Source organism: Penicillium cataractarum (assembly GCF_028827025.1).
Source record: "Penicillium cataractarum strain IBT 29864 chromosome Unknown utg000002l, whole genome shotgun sequence".
Taxonomy (NCBI): Eukaryota; Fungi; Ascomycota; class Eurotiomycetes; order Eurotiales; family Aspergillaceae; genus Penicillium; species Penicillium cataractarum.
In genome coordinates this window covers 2,378,218-2,394,923 of record NW_026622738.1, presented here as the reverse complement: position 1 = coordinate 2,394,923, position 16,706 = coordinate 2,378,218, and the positions used below count along the sequence as shown (strand labels likewise).

The 16,706-nt window shown below is 50.4% G+C and overlaps 10 protein-coding genes across 10 annotated transcripts; 6 read left to right on the top strand and 4 right to left on the bottom strand.

Moving 5' to 3' along the window:
• Window positions 1–1,003: 1,003 nt before the first annotated feature.
• N7496_002931 (PHP domain protein) lies at window positions 1,004–2,434 on the top strand (the record flags this gene model as incomplete). The annotated part of the gene is made up of 1 exon (XM_056695862.1): window positions 1,004–2,434. The coding sequence occupies one exon, from the start codon at window positions 1,004–1,006 to the stop codon at window positions 2,432–2,434; it is 1,431 nt and encodes a 476-aa protein (XP_056558074.1).
• Window positions 2,435–3,283: 849 nt separating this feature from the next.
• N7496_002930 (bZIP transcription factor) lies at window positions 3,284–4,617 on the top strand (the record flags this gene model as incomplete). The annotated part of the gene is made up of 3 exons (XM_056695861.1): window positions 3,284–3,367; window positions 3,428–4,430; window positions 4,490–4,617. The coding sequence occupies 3 exons, from the start codon at window positions 3,284–3,286 to the stop codon at window positions 4,615–4,617; spliced, it is 1,215 nt and encodes a 404-aa protein (XP_056558073.1).
• Window positions 4,618–6,148: 1,531 nt separating this feature from the next.
• N7496_002929 (putative aminotransferase family protein (LolT)) lies at window positions 6,149–7,612 on the top strand (the record flags this gene model as incomplete). The annotated part of the gene is made up of 3 exons (XM_056695860.1): window positions 6,149–6,230; window positions 6,290–6,881; window positions 6,937–7,612. The coding sequence occupies 3 exons, from the start codon at window positions 6,149–6,151 to the stop codon at window positions 7,610–7,612; spliced, it is 1,350 nt and encodes a 449-aa protein (XP_056558072.1).
• A 701-nt stretch (window positions 7,613–8,313) lies between these two features.
• N7496_002928 (beta-class carbonic anhydrase) lies at window positions 8,314–8,769 on the top strand (the record flags this gene model as incomplete). Its single annotated transcript, XM_056695859.1, has 2 exons — window positions 8,314–8,475; window positions 8,539–8,769. The coding sequence occupies 2 exons, from the start codon at window positions 8,314–8,316 to the stop codon at window positions 8,767–8,769; spliced, it is 393 nt and encodes a 130-aa protein (XP_056558071.1).
• Window positions 8,770–9,276: 507 nt separating this feature from the next.
• On the bottom strand, window positions 9,277–10,518 carry N7496_002927 (uncharacterized protein; the record flags this gene model as incomplete). The annotated part of the gene is made up of 3 exons (XM_056695858.1): window positions 9,277–9,544; window positions 9,625–10,038; window positions 10,121–10,518. The coding sequence occupies 3 exons, from the start codon at window positions 10,516–10,518 to the stop codon at window positions 9,277–9,279; spliced, it is 1,080 nt and encodes a 359-aa protein (XP_056558070.1).
• Window positions 10,519–10,559: 41 nt separating this feature from the next.
• N7496_002926 (uncharacterized protein) lies at window positions 10,560–10,833 on the bottom strand (the record flags this gene model as incomplete). The annotated part of the gene is made up of 2 exons (XM_056695857.1): window positions 10,560–10,622; window positions 10,708–10,833. The coding sequence occupies 2 exons, from the start codon at window positions 10,831–10,833 to the stop codon at window positions 10,560–10,562; spliced, it is 189 nt and encodes a 62-aa protein (XP_056558069.1).
• A 1,008-nt stretch (window positions 10,834–11,841) lies between these two features.
• N7496_002925 (mitochondrial fission 1 protein) lies at window positions 11,842–12,548 on the bottom strand (the record flags this gene model as incomplete). Its single annotated transcript, XM_056695856.1, has 4 exons — window positions 11,842–12,171; window positions 12,285–12,378; window positions 12,451–12,469; window positions 12,533–12,548. The coding sequence occupies 4 exons, from the start codon at window positions 12,546–12,548 to the stop codon at window positions 11,842–11,844; spliced, it is 459 nt and encodes a 152-aa protein (XP_056558068.1).
• A 283-nt stretch (window positions 12,549–12,831) lies between these two features.
• On the top strand, window positions 12,832–13,551 carry N7496_002924 (kinetochore Spc24 family protein; the record flags this gene model as incomplete). The annotated part of the gene is made up of 3 exons (XM_056695855.1): window positions 12,832–12,858; window positions 12,922–13,319; window positions 13,374–13,551. 3 exons carry the CDS (start codon window positions 12,832–12,834, stop codon window positions 13,549–13,551), a joined length of 603 nt encoding a protein of 200 aa, XP_056558067.1.
• A 145-nt stretch (window positions 13,552–13,696) lies between these two features.
• N7496_002923 (uncharacterized protein) lies at window positions 13,697–14,659 on the bottom strand (the record flags this gene model as incomplete). Its single annotated transcript, XM_056695854.1, has 1 exon — window positions 13,697–14,659. One exon carries the CDS (start codon window positions 14,657–14,659, stop codon window positions 13,697–13,699), a length of 963 nt encoding a protein of 320 aa, XP_056558066.1.
• A 179-nt stretch (window positions 14,660–14,838) lies between these two features.
• On the top strand, window positions 14,839–15,478 carry N7496_002922 (med21 domain-containing protein; the record flags this gene model as incomplete). Its single annotated transcript, XM_056695853.1, has 2 exons — window positions 14,839–14,880; window positions 14,933–15,478. 2 exons carry the CDS (start codon window positions 14,839–14,841, stop codon window positions 15,476–15,478), a joined length of 588 nt encoding a protein of 195 aa, XP_056558065.1.
• Between the last annotated feature and the right edge of the window lie 1,228 nt (window positions 15,479–16,706).

Genomic DNA, 16,706 nt, shown 5'->3' with positions numbered 1-16,706 from the left:
GTTGGCCAGTAAAGGCAATGGCAGTTTAAGTTTACCCTGGCCGCCACACACGCAGTGATTTAAGTATAAGCAACAGGCACCATCATTCAAGGAAGATAACTACCAGTTTAGGCGTTGCCTTTACCTTGGACTCAATCGCTGGCTATAGTTTTCTAGAATGTTGAAAGGTCCAATAGTGGAGCCCAAATCCCGGAGATTCGGGAATTCTAACAGGTGAACCAGAAAAGCTTAACGTGATAAAACCCGACATGCAGAAACCCCCCACGTGGGCCGAAGCAGTGGCTAAGAAACCCTGTGATCGTGATCGTGATCATGTCAAAATGCCAGGGCTCGGATCGCTCATGATATTTATGGTGGCCTAGACAAAACAGGGAAGCACCCTTCCGGTCATATACCCCGATTGCCATTGCGGGGAATGCATTGACAATGCACCCTGCCCGAGGAACCTGGTCCATGGACATGATGGTAAAGAAGGCAAGCCACCTTCTTGACTGTCTATGTGCCTTCCTTTTTGGGACCGGTGGGCATCAGGATATCAGAATCAGTTTGCAATGTTTTGATCCTATCCTAAGAGACCCTCGTCAATATCGAGTACTAGTATTGGGTCTTCCCACCGTGGACAACAACATGGCCATCGGTGATAAGATGAGTATCACCCCGAGCTTGAAGACCTTCTTAAGGAATTTTAGAGATCCTGAACCTCTTTTTATATCTTTGGCACCTTCAACGCTCGGTAGAACCGGGTAAATTTGTAATTGCGATCGGCAGGGTCATATCTGGGCAACCAACGACTGACCACCCACGTGGGATACGACAGGGTAACATCTACTATGATAATCAATTAATCAACAATGTTTAGGTATATTTACACTCGTTTATATCTCATTGCCAAGATAATCCAGATTCATGTACGCCTATAAGAATGGATGATCTCTCCCTTCACAACTAGAGACGTCTCGACTCTAGCATTCCATGTTGCTTCTGTGCGAGAACCCCATCAAAGATGAAGGCAACTACGATTCTTCCCTTGATGGCCGCCTTTGTGGCTGGTGTCTCTGCTCGGGCTCCCGTCACCCTCAATTTGACCGGCCATATCGATGCCTCCCAGGTCATGTCCTTCGTCTATGTTCCGTTCCAAGTGGAGCCCGAGACCACCTCGGTCTATGTCCTGCAGAACTACTCCCTCAAGGGCCAGGGTAACGCCCTGGACCTGGGTGTTTTCGACCAGCGTGGATACCAGCTGATGAATGGTGTCAACGACAACTTCGGATCTCGCGGATGGTCTGGCGGTTTCCGCAATAACTTCACCATCACTCCCACCTGGGCCACTCCTGGCTATAACCCCGGTGCCATCGAGCCCGGTACCTGGAACGTCGTTCTGGGTCCCTACAACTCTGTTCCCGCGGGAATCGACTGGCAATTGCAGATTGTCATGGGCTTCGACCCCGTCGACACTTACTTCTCTCCCACTTTTGCCCAGGTCGACTTTGATACCATCGGTCAGTTTGAACAGCAGGAATGGCTGCGGGGTGACTTCCACATGCACACGGTCTATTCTGATGGCAAATATACACCGGATGAGCAAATCCAACATGCCGTGGCTCAAAACCTCAACTTCATCTTCTTCTCCGACCACAACACCGATACTAGCAACAACATCATCGGCGCTTACCAGCAGGCCTTTGCCCCGGATCTCTTGATCTGCCGCGCCATCGAGGTTACTACCCGCCACGGCCATTGGCAAGCTGCCGGTCTCGACCGTGAGCAGCTCATCGATTGGCGTTACCAGGACGTCGCCGGCTTCGTCGATGCTACTAAGCAAGTTCACCGCGCCGGTGGCTTCGTTTCCGTCAACCACCCGTTCGCCGCCTGCCCGGCGTGCAACTGGGGCTTCGATGACTGGGACCACAACGATGCTATCGAAGTCTGGAATGCCAACTTTGATTCTACCGATCAACAGTCTATCCAGAAGTGGCACGAGCTCCTCGTTGCTGGAAAGTACACTGCTGCCATTGGTGGTAGTGACTCTCATTCTCCACCTTCCATGAACGGTGTCCCCACCACCGTTGTCAACGCTCGCGGTCGCAAGCAATCTGCCATTGTCGCTGCTGTCAAGAATGCCCGCGCTTATATCGTCGAGGGCCCTGGAAAGTCGATGTCGTTCAACGTCAATGTGCAGAACAACGTTGCTCAGATTGGTGACAAGGTTCACGGGAGCTCTGCTGGTGCCCAGGCTTTCCTTACCGTTGAGGGTATGAGTGGCCAAAAGGCTTGCTTCATCTCTGATAAGGGTTACTTCTATAACACCACTATCACGGATGGCCAGGCCCTCCGCCACCAGCTCCCTGCTGGCCTCAAGTTTGTGAGAGTGGAGGTCCGGAACGTCACTGACGATTCTGCGCTTGGTCTGACCAACCCTATCTGGTTCTTGTAGAGAGATGCGGATCAAAAGAAACCAACGACGTGTGATGAGACGGGAAAATTGTATATGAGTGACGGGGTGCTTCAAGCTATAAGCTGTTATGTTCTCAATCTTTGTGTTTAGAAATTGTCGATAGAGATTTCATTTTCTTTCATTCTGGGACGTCTGACTTTTATCCATAGATCATACCCTTTTTTTTCCATAGCGAAAAGTTATCGCTGGAACCCGAGGGTTCTTATACGAAGTAGAGGAACACTTTGAATCGCCCGTTTCGTCACCTTACAAACAACCCACGATGCTCATACTTGACAAATGCTACGTCGAATCTCACCAAATCCCTTGGAAACTAGTCTGAGAAAATTTTAAAGTGAGATTAAAATATCCTCCTAAATGTAATTAATATATTTGTATATCAAACATATTTCAAAAATAACAAAAATTTGGCCGCAGTGGTAACCACTGTATCGAGCCAGCATTACAAAAAAGTACCCACCCCACCATACTACGAGCTCCACCAAGGCTTCGTAGTACTTTAAGCTAAGTAGGACCATCTCTCCTTGTCTGCCATGTCCATAAAAATGTTTCAACTATTATAACAACGTAATCTTGTTGAATTGGAAGACACTAGCAGGTTGCTTGGTAATACAAATCTCTATGATGCTGATTTTTCTGGCAGGCGGAATTCGGATGGCGAGCCGTGGGAACCCCCCGCTGATTTTTCGATTATTCAACACTCCGACGCCCCCGACTCCGATGAATAAACCGCCGCTGCAACACCCTCGTCGTTTCTCAGACCATCCATTACATCACTGCAAGGCTTCTAAATAGCTAGAGAGTCCCCAGGAAGCAAAAAACTACACGATGGTCGAAGCAAAGACTGATGCGCCCGCGCCCCGCAAGAGAGGCCGTCCACGAACTGTGACGGACGATCAGCAAGTTCCAGAAGTGGGTACTCCATCAACAACTAACTACATCGCAAACAAATGCCTGACTCCATGAATCCAGAGACGTCGCAAGCAGCTTCGCGTCGCGCAGCAAGCTTATCGCAAGCGAAAGGAAACTACAATCACCAATCTGCAATCTCGCGTACAGGAACTCGAATCTGGCATCGAAGAGCTCAGCGAGTCGTTCCTTTCATTCAGTAATCTTCTCTTCGAGGCGCAAATCCTCCAAAATAATCCCCGTGTCACATCTGCGCTCCAGAAAATCACACAGCAATGCGTGTCGCTCGCCAAAAGTGGCTGCGACGAGCCCGAACAAGCGACCCCAATAGAAGCATCGCCAGTGACACCTCGCAACCTCAGCACTCCCCAAGAACTAAATCTAGATTACGATCCTCTTATCACACAACTTGATTCATTGCCGATGATCGATGAAACTTTCCAACCTTCGTCCGAGATCTTGAACCAATGGCCAATCTCACAACAATTACCTCCCACACCACCCTACCAAGAACAAGCACTTCTACCTTTCGGCATCGTCTTATCGTCCCCGAGTATCCCATTCACATCGGCTCCTATCCCTCCACTGAATTTCCCAGCAACCATATCGCCTAATAGTCTCACGAAGCAAGGGCGCTGGACACTCTCACACCGTCTTGTCCGACAATGCTGCGAAAATGGATACCGCCTATTGACTAGCTCGGCAACCGACGATCCAAGGATTCAAGCAATCTTCGGAAAACCATTAACTATCCCGGAACGCAATCGCTTAATTTCTGGATTCTACACCGCCATGCATGATGAGATCGGGGATAGTATTGAGTTGAAGACCAAAGTTCTCAGCCCTCTACATTCAAGGAGAAATAGCTACTCGGCCGAGCAACTCGCGCTTTCATCCAGAACGTGGCAGATCGTTATTGAATCCGGTGCGGAGGAATGGCTGGATGCGAGTGGAGTGCAAAGGCTTCTACAGGAGAGGGGCATCCGTCTCCAAGATACTAGCTCGCCGCTGTCCAGTCCTCGGTTCAATGCATCCCCGCAGCTCAACGTGGCGAGCTTCGTTAGATGTGAGTGATCATCAGCCATTTTCATCTATTGCCGGATATTCTTACTGACTTTGTTTTAGTCCTCTCTCTTGGCCCTATCTGCGTTGGTCGTGGGCCGGCATTCCGGAAGCGTGATGTTGAGAACGCCCTACGCCTTGCGACCTCGGAGGATCCTTGGGCTTTCGATGCCGTATGCGAAATACCGTGATCCATATATAATTATAATAATTTTCTATAGATATAATCTCCTCTTACATTGCATGAGGCGGCAAATTTGGGCAAAGGATCATCATGGAGTTAAGGAAAGGCGAAATGGAAATACATGTTCTTTTATTTTTCTCAACTCTGTCTTGCGAGTTTCTGTGCGCTCGAAAGTGTCACCATTCTCCAAACTCCAATGCCACAAAACTTTTCAAATTGCAGGATAGTCCTATTTCCAACTCCAATATCCATTAATCAGTCCTTCAAGCGCACCACGAAAGCACCGACAAGGTCCAACCAATAGCCAAGTTCACCGCATGGGTCGTCCAACTAGTACCATCCTGTATGCAAAGAAAGATATCCTCGGGACCAACAAGAGTGACCCAAACAAAGAGAAAGACTCCAGCAAGCTGGCGATGTCCCTTAAGACTGAGAACGAGAAGCATAATACCAGCCGCCGCGTTTCTGCAACCAATCGCAGGGCCTAGCACTGCCTTATCGACATTGGGATTGGCGATACCAAAGAGGTCGATGACTAGACAGACACAGTAGTGAGCATAATATGGATTTCATTCAATTGGAGATGTTTCCGGACCTTTTAGGGCGTTGAATTGCCAAAAGTACGCGCTTGAGATCAGCACGAGGCCGATAGTGCGGACGAGAAAGTCTGTCGTTTGACGAAGCATGGTGGTTATTCAGTGGTAGAATGATTTATCCAAAGGCTATTTTCAGCAACTAGAGGCTCCTTGAATGAGCTTTTATTCAGATGATTCTAGACTATTTATCAAGCTTTGTCCCCCCCCCTCGAGCGCAGGCCCTCCGTTGTCCGGGGATAGCTAGAGTTTGTATCCAGAAGCCGCAAAGACCGACGACGGCGCCCCTATTTCTACTTCCCTCGAGTGGCTTATTCAATGGCAGTTCCATTCACCGCTGTTTGCAAGGTTGCTTAAAGCTTCAAAAATTGGTCCTTGAATATCAACCCAGCCTTGTCCTTTGTGCGGTTATCGTCGGCTTCCGTGCAGGCTGCAGCCCTTGGCGGGAACGCGGATGAAGTATAGAAGGATTTCGGGTTATCAAGAGTTAGGCCAGACACATCAAGATATTTTGCCAATGGAACAACTTAATATTATACTATTTGAGTGAAATATCTATCAGATCTATTTAAACTTGGCTGACAGCTTAAACTAGCTTAATGTTAATCAATGTTTTAAATTTTAAAGATGCTTTACGTACGATCCGGCGGGGTTTCGGACTCCGCGCCCTTCGCGTGGCACTTTGTGGATCTGAAGATTAAAATCCAACTCGTTGATTGGTTCCGCGGATGAAAGTGACTCAAACTCGGCATGTCATGGAGTTTCATACCCCTCACGAGAGTTCTTATACAGCTGCAACAACCCCATTAACTGAGTCATTGTGTCACTGAGAGTCTATAGTTATCTATACTTGCGTTGCTACAATTTCGTTGAGACGCACTACAAACCCATTAGCATTTTACTTTTCCAATTTCTTTTCCAGCAATCAATCGTGTCTTTGGCATAATGGGTTCCCTCCAAACTCCTTTCGGCAAGCCGATGCTTAAGCAATGGCTCTTCGACCCATCTTATAAAAATCTCAATCATGGTATACATCGGCCATTCAGACGTCGCGGGTCCCCTGCCAAGCTAACACTCAACCACCAGGTTCCTTTGGCGCACATCCAGCAGCTGTCCGCGACGCTCAGCGCGCCTTCCTAGATCTCGCCGATCTCCGACCTGATCCATATATCCGGGTCCAACATACGAAGCTTCTAGACGAAGCGCGTGGAGGCGTCGCGAAGATCCTCAATGCGGCCAAGGACGAATGTGTGTTCGTCAAAAACGCTACTACCGGCGTTGCAACTGTCTTGTACAACCTCAACTTCCAAGCTGGTGAGGTCGTCGTCTACTTTGAGCCTGTCTACGGTGCCGTGGAGAAGGGTCTCGTCTCACTGCAGGAACATTCTGCTCTCCAGACTCGCAAAGTGCCATTCCAATTCCCCATTGCGGAGAGTGAACTCGAACAACGATTCCGAGACGTTGTTCAAAAGACGCGCGCCGACGGTCTCACTGTTCGTGCCGCTGTTTTCGATGCCATCGTTAGCAATCCTGGTGTTCGCTTCCCGTTCGAACGGTTCACTGCTATCTGTCGGGAAGAAGGGATTCTGAGTGTGATTGATGGAGCCCACGGCATTGGACATATCCATCTTGATATGGACAAGCTGCAACCTGACTTTTTCGTCTCAAATTGCCACAAGTACGAAATCACCCAACTCGAATAAGAACTAGTACAAAACTAACCCTCTATCTAGGTGGCTATACACCCCTCGCAGCGCGGCAGTTCTATACGTCCCCAAGCGCAACCAACATCTCATGCGCACAACACTCCCTACCTCCTGGGGCTTCATCCCCGGCGCGGACTCACCTTCCACCATCGCTTCAGTCCTTCAGGACGCAAACGCAGTCAAGACAAAGACACCTTTCGAAGAACTTTTCGAATTCGTCGCAACCAGTGATGACTCCGCATATATCTGCGTTCCCGCCGCACTTAAGTTCCGCCAGGAAGTCTGCGGCGGCGAAGACGCCATTATTTCATACTGTATCAAGCTCGCCAACGAAGCCGCCGATGCGGTTGCCGCTATCCTGGGAACAGATGTCATGCAAGAACCAGATCTGAAGCCGGGTGAGACGAGCAATATGCGCCAGTGTGCGATGACGACGGTCCGTCTGCCTATTGGCGTTTCTGATGATGGATCTACTGTTCCTGGGGCACCTGTGACTGTCACGTCCAAGGAAGCTCCTCGCGTATTTGGATGGATTCAGACGACACTCATGGAGAAGCATGATACGTTTGTGCCGGTCTTCCGTCATGGGCCGTGGTTGTGGACGCGACTGAGTGCTCAGATCTTTTTGGAGAAGAGTGATTTTGAATGGCTGGGTGGTATTCTTCGTGAGATGTGTGACAAGGTTGCCCGGAAGGAGTACTAAAGCTGCAAACCGCCAGGCAAAAGTATAGCTGGCATTCAATTAATATTGTAATAATCTCTTAATACTGTATTCATTTCGTAGCGAGGATGGTCAATCGATGCTGAAGCAGTTGGTTTCGAACCATTAGCCTTTTGTCCTTAAATTGAATCCTCTGGGCCAAGGGTTCCTCCCCACCATCTCTCCACTAAGCCCTTAATATCTTGTCAATACTTTCACATGGTCATTGACAATCTCAAGGCGGATACTTACAATCAACAGAACAAAGTAGCATGAACTCAAACGATAGCCATGTCTCTCGATTGGCTTATAGATGAATTGGCTCCATCACGCCATCAACAGTCAAGCTAACCCAAGATCACATCATCTCATCACGAACACCCGAATGCGGGGGAAGTCCCACCTCTTTATATCCTGTTCCCTGTCCCCAAGGTCCCTCTAAATTAACCTGACTGTAAAGCGATTAAACGACTTATCTCCACCATGTCCGTCGCAGCCGAGTTCGAAGCTTCTAACGATAAATATGCCTCCTCCTTTACTAAAGGGGATCTGGCACTGCCACCGCAGAGGTATGAAAGTAAACCCTCAAACGAAGATATGTGGTTAACCTATATTATCCTATTAGAAAGGTTGCTATAGTAGCTTGCATGGATGCGCGCCTCGGTGAGTCCCCTAGCAATGGTTCACGCGTTGTTTAATTTATCATGGAGACACTAATCTATCTAGACACGGCTCGAGCCCTCGGTCTCGAAGAGGGCGATGCCCATGTTATTCGCAATGCAGGCGGGCGAGCGAGCGATGCACTTCGTAGCATCGTCATCTCGCAGCAACTTCTCGGTACTCGGGAGATTGTTATCGTGCACCATGTACGTACTGTAGATTGCTTACTTTCGCCAAATATATCCAGACTAACTCATGTCGACCTACAGACTGATTGTGGTATGCTCACTTTCACTGATGAGGTGATCCGGGGCAAAATTCGATCGGAACTTAAGCAGGATGCGGATCATATTGCGTTCTTGCCTTTCGGTGATTTGGAGCAGAGTGTGCTTGATGATATTCGGGTTCTTAAAGAGAGTCCGTTGGTGCTGGATGTGCCTATTACTGGGTATATTTACGAGGTTGAGTCGGGGAAGATTGTTAAGGTTGGAAGTAGCTAGTGAAGATAGGTGACGGTTCGGGGTGTCTCTACTGGATATGAGGTATGATTAATGATTGGTGCTATTTCATAATACATTCATGATGTATCGTCAGTGGTGATCAAGGTCCTACGTATCCCAGTATACGAAGGTTCAATAGAGTCTTCTACGGTCGATTGTAGAACACTATTTTATAATAGCGGTGGGAAATATGCTCGAGTATGTGTCATTCGTCTCTAAGATTCCATAGAAAAGGGTAACGTGACGAAAAGAACAAAGGAATAAGTACAGATGTAGAAAGGAAATGTGAGGGCCAGCCCGAACACATAAAGAACCCGCCCGAGTGAAAAGTGAAGAAGGAGTTGGCTAGAAAACAAGGGGTATGAAATAGGAGGCGGACCAAAAAAACCAAAGCCGGGGAATGACCGTGTCACCAACCAGAGACAAGGATGTCGATGTTCCCAAAAAAAAAAGAAAATAGAAAACCCGAACGCTGCATATCGTACTCGTCGTCATATCTTAATCATATCAGCTGCTGCCACCACCAAACCGGCTCCAGACCCAGCCCGTTATTCCTCCACGAGAGCTTTCGCCGCTACTTCCCCGTCGTGTGCCGGACTCACCCATCTCCGGGGAAGGTGAAGTGCGACTGGATCTCGACATGGAAGACCGAGCGCTACGGATGCTTCGCGAGGTGATTGGAGATGAGCGACGACGTAGTCTCGGGGATGAAGATGATTCGGGACTGTCTGGGATAATGACCGGGTTCTCGCTGGTGCCTTCGCCGGGGCTTGTGCTACACAATGTTGTCAGCCGAAGGGGGTCTCGGTTGGCAGATCATCATAGCCACTATGACATAGCCACGATTCAACTTACACGCCAGTCGCATCGATGCTCCGTCGGCAGTGTGGACAAGTGTTGTGCTGGTTCAGCCACGCTTTGATGCAGTCGAAATGGAACCAGTGAGTGCAAGGCAGGACAGTCACCTCGGTATTGAGTTCCACGGGATCCATGCAAATCGAGCACTCCGCCGTACCGTCCGATCCCATCATCTCCCGAGTCATTTTCTTCGTGGGTAGCGAGCGAATTGCAGTATCAGTAGCCGGTGGTGGAGCCGTGCCTTGTTGGGTATGGTCGATCAATTGCGATATCACCCGATCGAGCTCTTCCTGGGAGTACACAGCATCGCCATTGCGGTCCACGTTCATTAGAGCTGAGAGCATTGCGAAAGGGTTGGCTGCGCCCTCCCTGGTGGCAATTCTGGGATTTCCTCGGAGGGCCTCGAGAAAGCTGCGGTGAAGAGAAGGTCGAATTAGCTACATGCTGGACGGTGCCAGATGCAATAATAGAGAGGGGAAGTTCGATCACTCACTCGACTAGGTTTGGCCCAGGAGATTCCATATGCTGCGGACCATCTGGGTCGCGGAAGAAATACTCTTCGTGGCGTCTGGCACGTTCGTGATGAGCTTGGAATCGATCATGCATGACATCCGGCTCTCGCATGCCCGCTGCATGAGAGTGAGGGGGCATTTCCATCCCTGGGCCCCGCTGCGTCTGGTGATGATCATACGTTCCCGAAAGGCCTTGAAATAAAGCACCGATGCTCTGCATCACCGCTGGCAGCTGGTCTAGCTGGCCCTCATGGCGCGACGAGTAACTGCCACCAATCGTGGTAGTGCTGAACGTGAAGCGGCCATCGGGGGACCGGTACGAACGGTGAGAGTATCCAGGGGCCCCGGCCTCCGTCCAGCCGGACGTCCGCGGTGGCATTGTTTCTTCGTGAGCCCAAGGATTATGATCCGCCCACGGATTCACTGGCGGCGAATGCGGTTCTGCTTCGAGTTCTGGCGGAGGGGTTTCGGGGGGATTTCAATCTTCAGAGAAGACGAGGGTTAGAGTGGAAGGTGAAAAGGAAATAGGAAAGGAGGAGGAAAAAAGCAAAGATTGTTGATCACTTACGATCTCAGTGGCATCGGATTCGCAATGTGGGCACCTTAGGTTGGTATCATGTCCGTCTTCTCCGGTTTCTAGCAACCAAACTCCGCCGCAAGCATGACACATGACACGATCGCCGTTGTCGGCCATTTTAAGCCAGGAGCTGGCGCGGAGAGGCCAGACAAGTCGCAAAATAAAGAAAAGTGAGTGGAGACGAAGGGAGAGTGACAAAAGAAGGCAAACAAAGGATGGTGAGTCGTTGGAGTTTAAGTCGCCGGGAGTCACGAGTCATGGTCTTATCAGGCGCGGGGCAGAGACAAACGAGAAAGCCTGCGCGTCTCTGCAGTTGCCTCGGTCGATCAATCCAGCTCAAAAGCAAGAACGGAGATGGACAGGAAAAACCAAGCGATAGAGGCAAAATGAAGCGAAATTTGACGTGTTCAATGCGACTAGTAGTTCTAAGAGGATGACGTCGGCGCCTCCAGTTGCCTGAACTATACGATCAACTTATGAAACAAGCGACACGGCCAAGAGGAGGTCCATATGAAACTCACTATTTCTTCTTATTATTTTTTTTCAAGAACTGTCGATCAACTGGATAAGTAAAAATAGCCCATGCAGGAGCATCAGGCAGCGCCGTTTCTTCGCCAGTGAGACGTTTCGGGGGTTTGGTGATGCAAAGTGGCAAGGAGAAGCGCGGAAAGAACAATCTAGAAAGAAGCCAAAGACCCTTTAAAAGGAACTCCCAAGAGCATTAATACATAGAAGACAACTAAGCCAGATTGAAAAAAATATTCCAGACATATATGCGAAACAATGAATTCGTTTTATGCACGATGTCCATCGCTAGAGCTTAAATAAGAGCTATGTAGCTGGTCGCCGGTCGCCTATCCATCTCAGGCGTCGAGACACAATGTATAGTCTGGAGAAGGAAAAAGAAGTAGAGACAGGATAAAATATGTAGAGAGCCAAGTCAAGTAAACGCCATCGAAAATGCTAAGACATCAAGCAGGCCTAAAAAAAAGAGCTCCCACATGAACATAATTACAGTTGAAAGTATCATGAAGACCGCTTAAAAAGAGGGCCCACGACGCACCCCCCGGGCTGTGTACAGCCCTTGCAGGCATGCAGACCGCGCCAATCGCCAACTTGCAAAGCTCACCGTCTTCTGGCTCCCTTGACAATCAGACTGCCCACCACCCCCGCGGCCACGGCTAAGCCACCCACGATCGCAATCCCCATCAAGCCTTCCTTGGCCACCTTATCGTCGATGAGAGAGCCCAGACTGGCCGCTTGCAAGTTGGCCGGCTCCTTCTCCAGCAACAAGTCGTTGTATCGGCGGGCCTCGCCATAGTTGCCCAGCTTGTAGTTGCCCAAGGCGAGGTAGTATAGGCACTCTCGTCGGCGCTCTGGGGCCCCACGGAAGATCTCGGACAACAGGCGGACACCTTCTTGCTGGTCGGTCCGGACATTCGACTTGATCAGACCCTATAAAAGCAGTTCTCCGCAAGGTGCGGAGAGAGCTGGTCAGTACAGATGTTTTTTTTCTTTGGAATCAGGGACCACCAGGCTAGGCCACCGCAGGGAGTCGGCAATCATACCCATGCATAGTTAAATTTCGTTTGGATGCCGACATAGTCGCCTTCCTTCTCGTACTGTGCCCGAAGCACCTGCAGCTCTGCGGGCTTCAGCGGACTAGACTCAAACCAACAAATCAGTTCCTGGAGTTCGGAGTAGACGGGGGATCGTCAGCGGAGGACAACAGACCTTTCCGCATCCGCAGCATCTGTGTGGCGCCAACAAGTCAGTCAAAATGGCCAGGTCGCGGATGGGAGTATAGACAACGTACATGGGAGGTTAGACATGATGGAGGGAGGTAAAATGTGGGTTATCGAGGTTAAAGAGACGAGTCCAGATGGAGGGAGGCGAGAGCAAAAGATCCAGGGACGAGGCAGCAGAAAAGGCCGTCACAAGCAGACGTCACTTGCGGAGAGAACCCAAAACTTGTGGCGGTGCTGCCAGCTGGGCCGCGGTGTGGCGGTTGCGGCAGCAACAATCAAAACACTCCATCCCACCCTCACCATCACCACTACTTTTTTTGAACAGCCTGTCCACCACCAAACTACACTCGAAATACACACTGCCACCATGTTGCTCGACGAGGATCCTGGCACTGTACGTGACCTATAGGCTGTCATAACCAACCCAAACCAACCCTCCCCGCTAACACTTCGCCAGCTCATCCACCACACCATCGGCAACTTCAACATCCAACCCGACAAACAAGCCGTCACACGCATCAATGACTCGCTCTCCACCCTCCAGCAATCGCGCGACCTACGAATCCGCGAAGCCGAAACTTCCCTACGAAAACTCGCCCGCAATCTCCACTCCATAACCACCCAACACGAAGAAGCAGTCGCCGTCCACGACTCCAGCAAGCACGCCGCCGAGATCGTGGAACTAGACACCAAGAAGTTCCGCATTGCCAAGGCTGCTTCAGAATTGGAGATTGAGAGTGAGCGTTTGGAAAGTGAACTTGAGATGCTCAAGGAGCGACTGGCCGATTTGGAGTCGCAAGGTCTGGAAGGGGATGAGACGACGCGCCGTGAGCGGGAGGCTGACGATGCGACGATGTGAGTTAGCGACTTGCGTGCATGGATTCGATAAGACTTCTAACAATTGCATAGATTGCGACTTAAAATCTTCCGCTCTCTGGGCATTGACATCGAGCCCGATGAGGCGGGGAATTTCAACCGCGCGGTTATTCGGAACAGCCGCAAGGGCGACGTGCATGTCGTCAATATCGACCCGAAGTTTTCCCGTTTCTTCTACGCCAACTACTTCTGGTCGACAATGCAGGGGTAATGCAGGAAGTTTGTGCGTGTTCTTTAGGCGTTCATGGTTATGTAATGGTTGGTGGAGTTTGCTATACCCCGGATGCTTTGATATTAATGACATGGCAATGCCACTTTTGTCCTATTCTTGATCATATTATTGTACAGTATACATGCTATTTTTCTCGTAAAGCAGCCAGGACTTTTGACTGATCTACAGCCGATAAAGACCCGTCTGGCTGTGGTTCTGGCTGGCCATCTGGGAATATCCTCTCGACAACATCCAAGAGAGCTTCCTTGTCGACCTTTGACCAGTCTACGCCCCATGATTTTACCCATTGATCCTCATGGCGGAGTAAACTCTGCTCCACCAAATCCATATCAGGGATATCACCCCCATCCCAAGTCAAAGCGACCTCCTTCCTCACAGACCCAGACTCGGCATCAACCGCACCAGCACCATACCGGGTCTCAACCCCCAAAGGCCCCAGTCCCAGCTCTTCAGCACGGGCATTCCAAAGCGCCTGTTTCAGCGTCCCATCCAACTCAACCATCATCCAAAAAAGAGGGTATGAGCTCCGCGCCAGCGCATCCCGCACACCCTTGGTGGCCTCGCGCGGGCTCACCAGCACGCCTGCAGTCTGGCCCGTGCGCCAACCGACAGGCGCCTGGCGGATTGCGCCCTCGAGCTCGCGGACCAGATTAGGTCCGAGCTTCGTCTTGAGTGCCTTGCATTGCACCAGCACGCGAAGGGCGCGTTCCCGCTCCCGCTCTGGCAGGTGCCAGGTGCCGACGAGGTCGATTCCGGCGTCGTCGCGGCCGCCGATACGGTGGAGGGCTAGGGCGTAGTGGCGGAGACTTTGGAGCACGGTGTATTCGTAGTGGGTGCCTACGTAGACGGTACTTGTTTGCGGTAGGGATATGCGCTCGGCGTAGGAGAGGAAGCTGGTTAGGTCGTCGTGTTGTTGGGATGGTGGAGATGGTGCGGAGGGGAGCTTGAAGATGCGGCGTGTGAATGGTGTCAGGTCATGGTCGGTTCGGGAACGAGAGAAGCAGCGACGACATGGCCTTGCTGATCTTATAGACTTGGTAGATAGGTCTCTGGCAGCGAGGCCATGGTGTAGGTGCAGACGTCGCATCGAGTGGTGTGAAAGGTGAGAAATGCGCGCTCACCGCATTGGAGCTTCTCTCCGCATTTCCTTCCGCGGCTTCTCTTATCTCAACTTTCCACTTACACTCGACTTCTTCTTTATCCCGTTTGCCATTTCGAATTGACACCCTACTTCTCTATCGTCTCTCCACTCTCACATTTCTCACCATGGCAGACATCCTCACCCAGCTCCAAACATGTCTTGACCAGGTACGTCCATCCATTTCCATCTGATCACAACCTTGAATTAACACCACCACAGCTCGCAACCCAATTCTACGCCACACTTGGCTATCTCAGTACCTACCATGACAACTCCCCGGCCACCCCTCCACCAGGCATCCCCAATGCCGCCCCTGCCCTAGCCAAAATGTCCAAAAACAACACCTCACCACCCGTCCCCGCCTCCATCGCCGCATCAGCAGGAGCAGGCGCAGCAGCCGCCGGCGCCGCACAATCCCCAGTCCCCCCACCAACGCAGCAACCCGGTGCAGAACCGGGCGCAGTCGAAGGCGAAGATCCCAATCTCCTTCCACAACCGGACTCACCGCGCACATTCGCAGCCCGGCAGCGGGAGTTGGCCCGCGATCTTATTATCAAAGAGCAGCAGATTGAGTATTTGATCTCTGTGCTGCCGGGCATTGGGGCTTCGGAGGCGGAGCAGGAAGCTAGGATTCGAGAATTGGAGACACAGTTGCGGGAGGTGGAGAAGGAGCGTGTTGCGAAGGCGGAGGAGCTGAAGCAGTTGAGGGGGAGATTGGAGAATGTGCTTGATGCTGTTTCGGTGGGACTTTATGGTGATCGGTAGTATCACCGTGGATTTTGATGGGCTTCAGATACCCGGTGTGGCTTTTTTTCTTCATTTTCTCGAGGCAATTTAGGAGTTATGGATTCATGGTTCTTGCCATTATTGTACTTTCGTCTTAGATACCAATTGATGATTTGATGCGATCTGCCTCCAATCTGCCCTGATCTGAACTGCTCACGTAAAGAAAAGAAGCAAAGAACAAACTCCTCCGATGAACAGAATACCCAACCACAACGGTCATTAATCTCCTCGACTCAAGGAAGAACCGCCGGTAGAACCCTATTCAACACATCATCCGCGATATCAACAGGATCCGGCCCAGTATAATGCTTACACCAAAGCCGCTTATACCCAGAAACACAGCTATGGCCATAATCTCGACAACAATCCCCATTTCTATTCTTCCCATTGTTGCAAATATCTTTCCAGTCTTTATCCCTGGTCCATTCGACCAGCGTGCGGCCGTCGATTTTGATTCCGACGTGGTCATCCGTAGTGCCGCATAGCGGCCAGCTACCTTCCCAGGTACAATCTCTTCCGATATCGAGGAAGTCGCAAGCCAGAGTTGGTGTGAGGAGGAGAGCTGTTGTTGCGAGGGTGTAGAGCTTCATTTTGAATATTTTGAATGTGGATGGTTCGTTCAAGAAGAGGTGGAAGTTTGGATAGCTTAATTGGTTCGAGAGTTCGCCTAATGGATGAAATCTTTGGATGTAGATGATTCTCTAACAAGTGGAACTGGGGCCCTCGCACCATTATTTATAGCCTGGCTTTGGAGATACAGAGATCTTCTTCATGCAGGGACTTGGCTGCTCGGTTGAACGATTACACGAATTGTCTCGGACGCCCCGGGACCAACCATGATGGACTAGACAATGTATACAAAGCTGATCAACTTCTATCCCTATTCCTTGGGAAACTATGTTAAATAGCTGGAGACTCTGGATTACGCGTGGCTATGTAACGTGCTACAATATCTGCATGGGCTGGATGAACTGTAACCCATGCAGCTGATAGAGCAGATTCAGCCTCGAATGCGACGGGTGTCAGCTTGATGTCTTGCTTGTTTCACACTTTGAAATGTAGACATCTATTGCGTAAGATTCAGCGCTGGTGTCATGGAAGTAAATGTTTCAAGACAAATCCTAGAATCACTATGAAAGGAGATGTTGTCGCATCGAAGCATCCATTCTAAATAAGACCTATCTAGTTGTCGACTGGCGTGTCACTC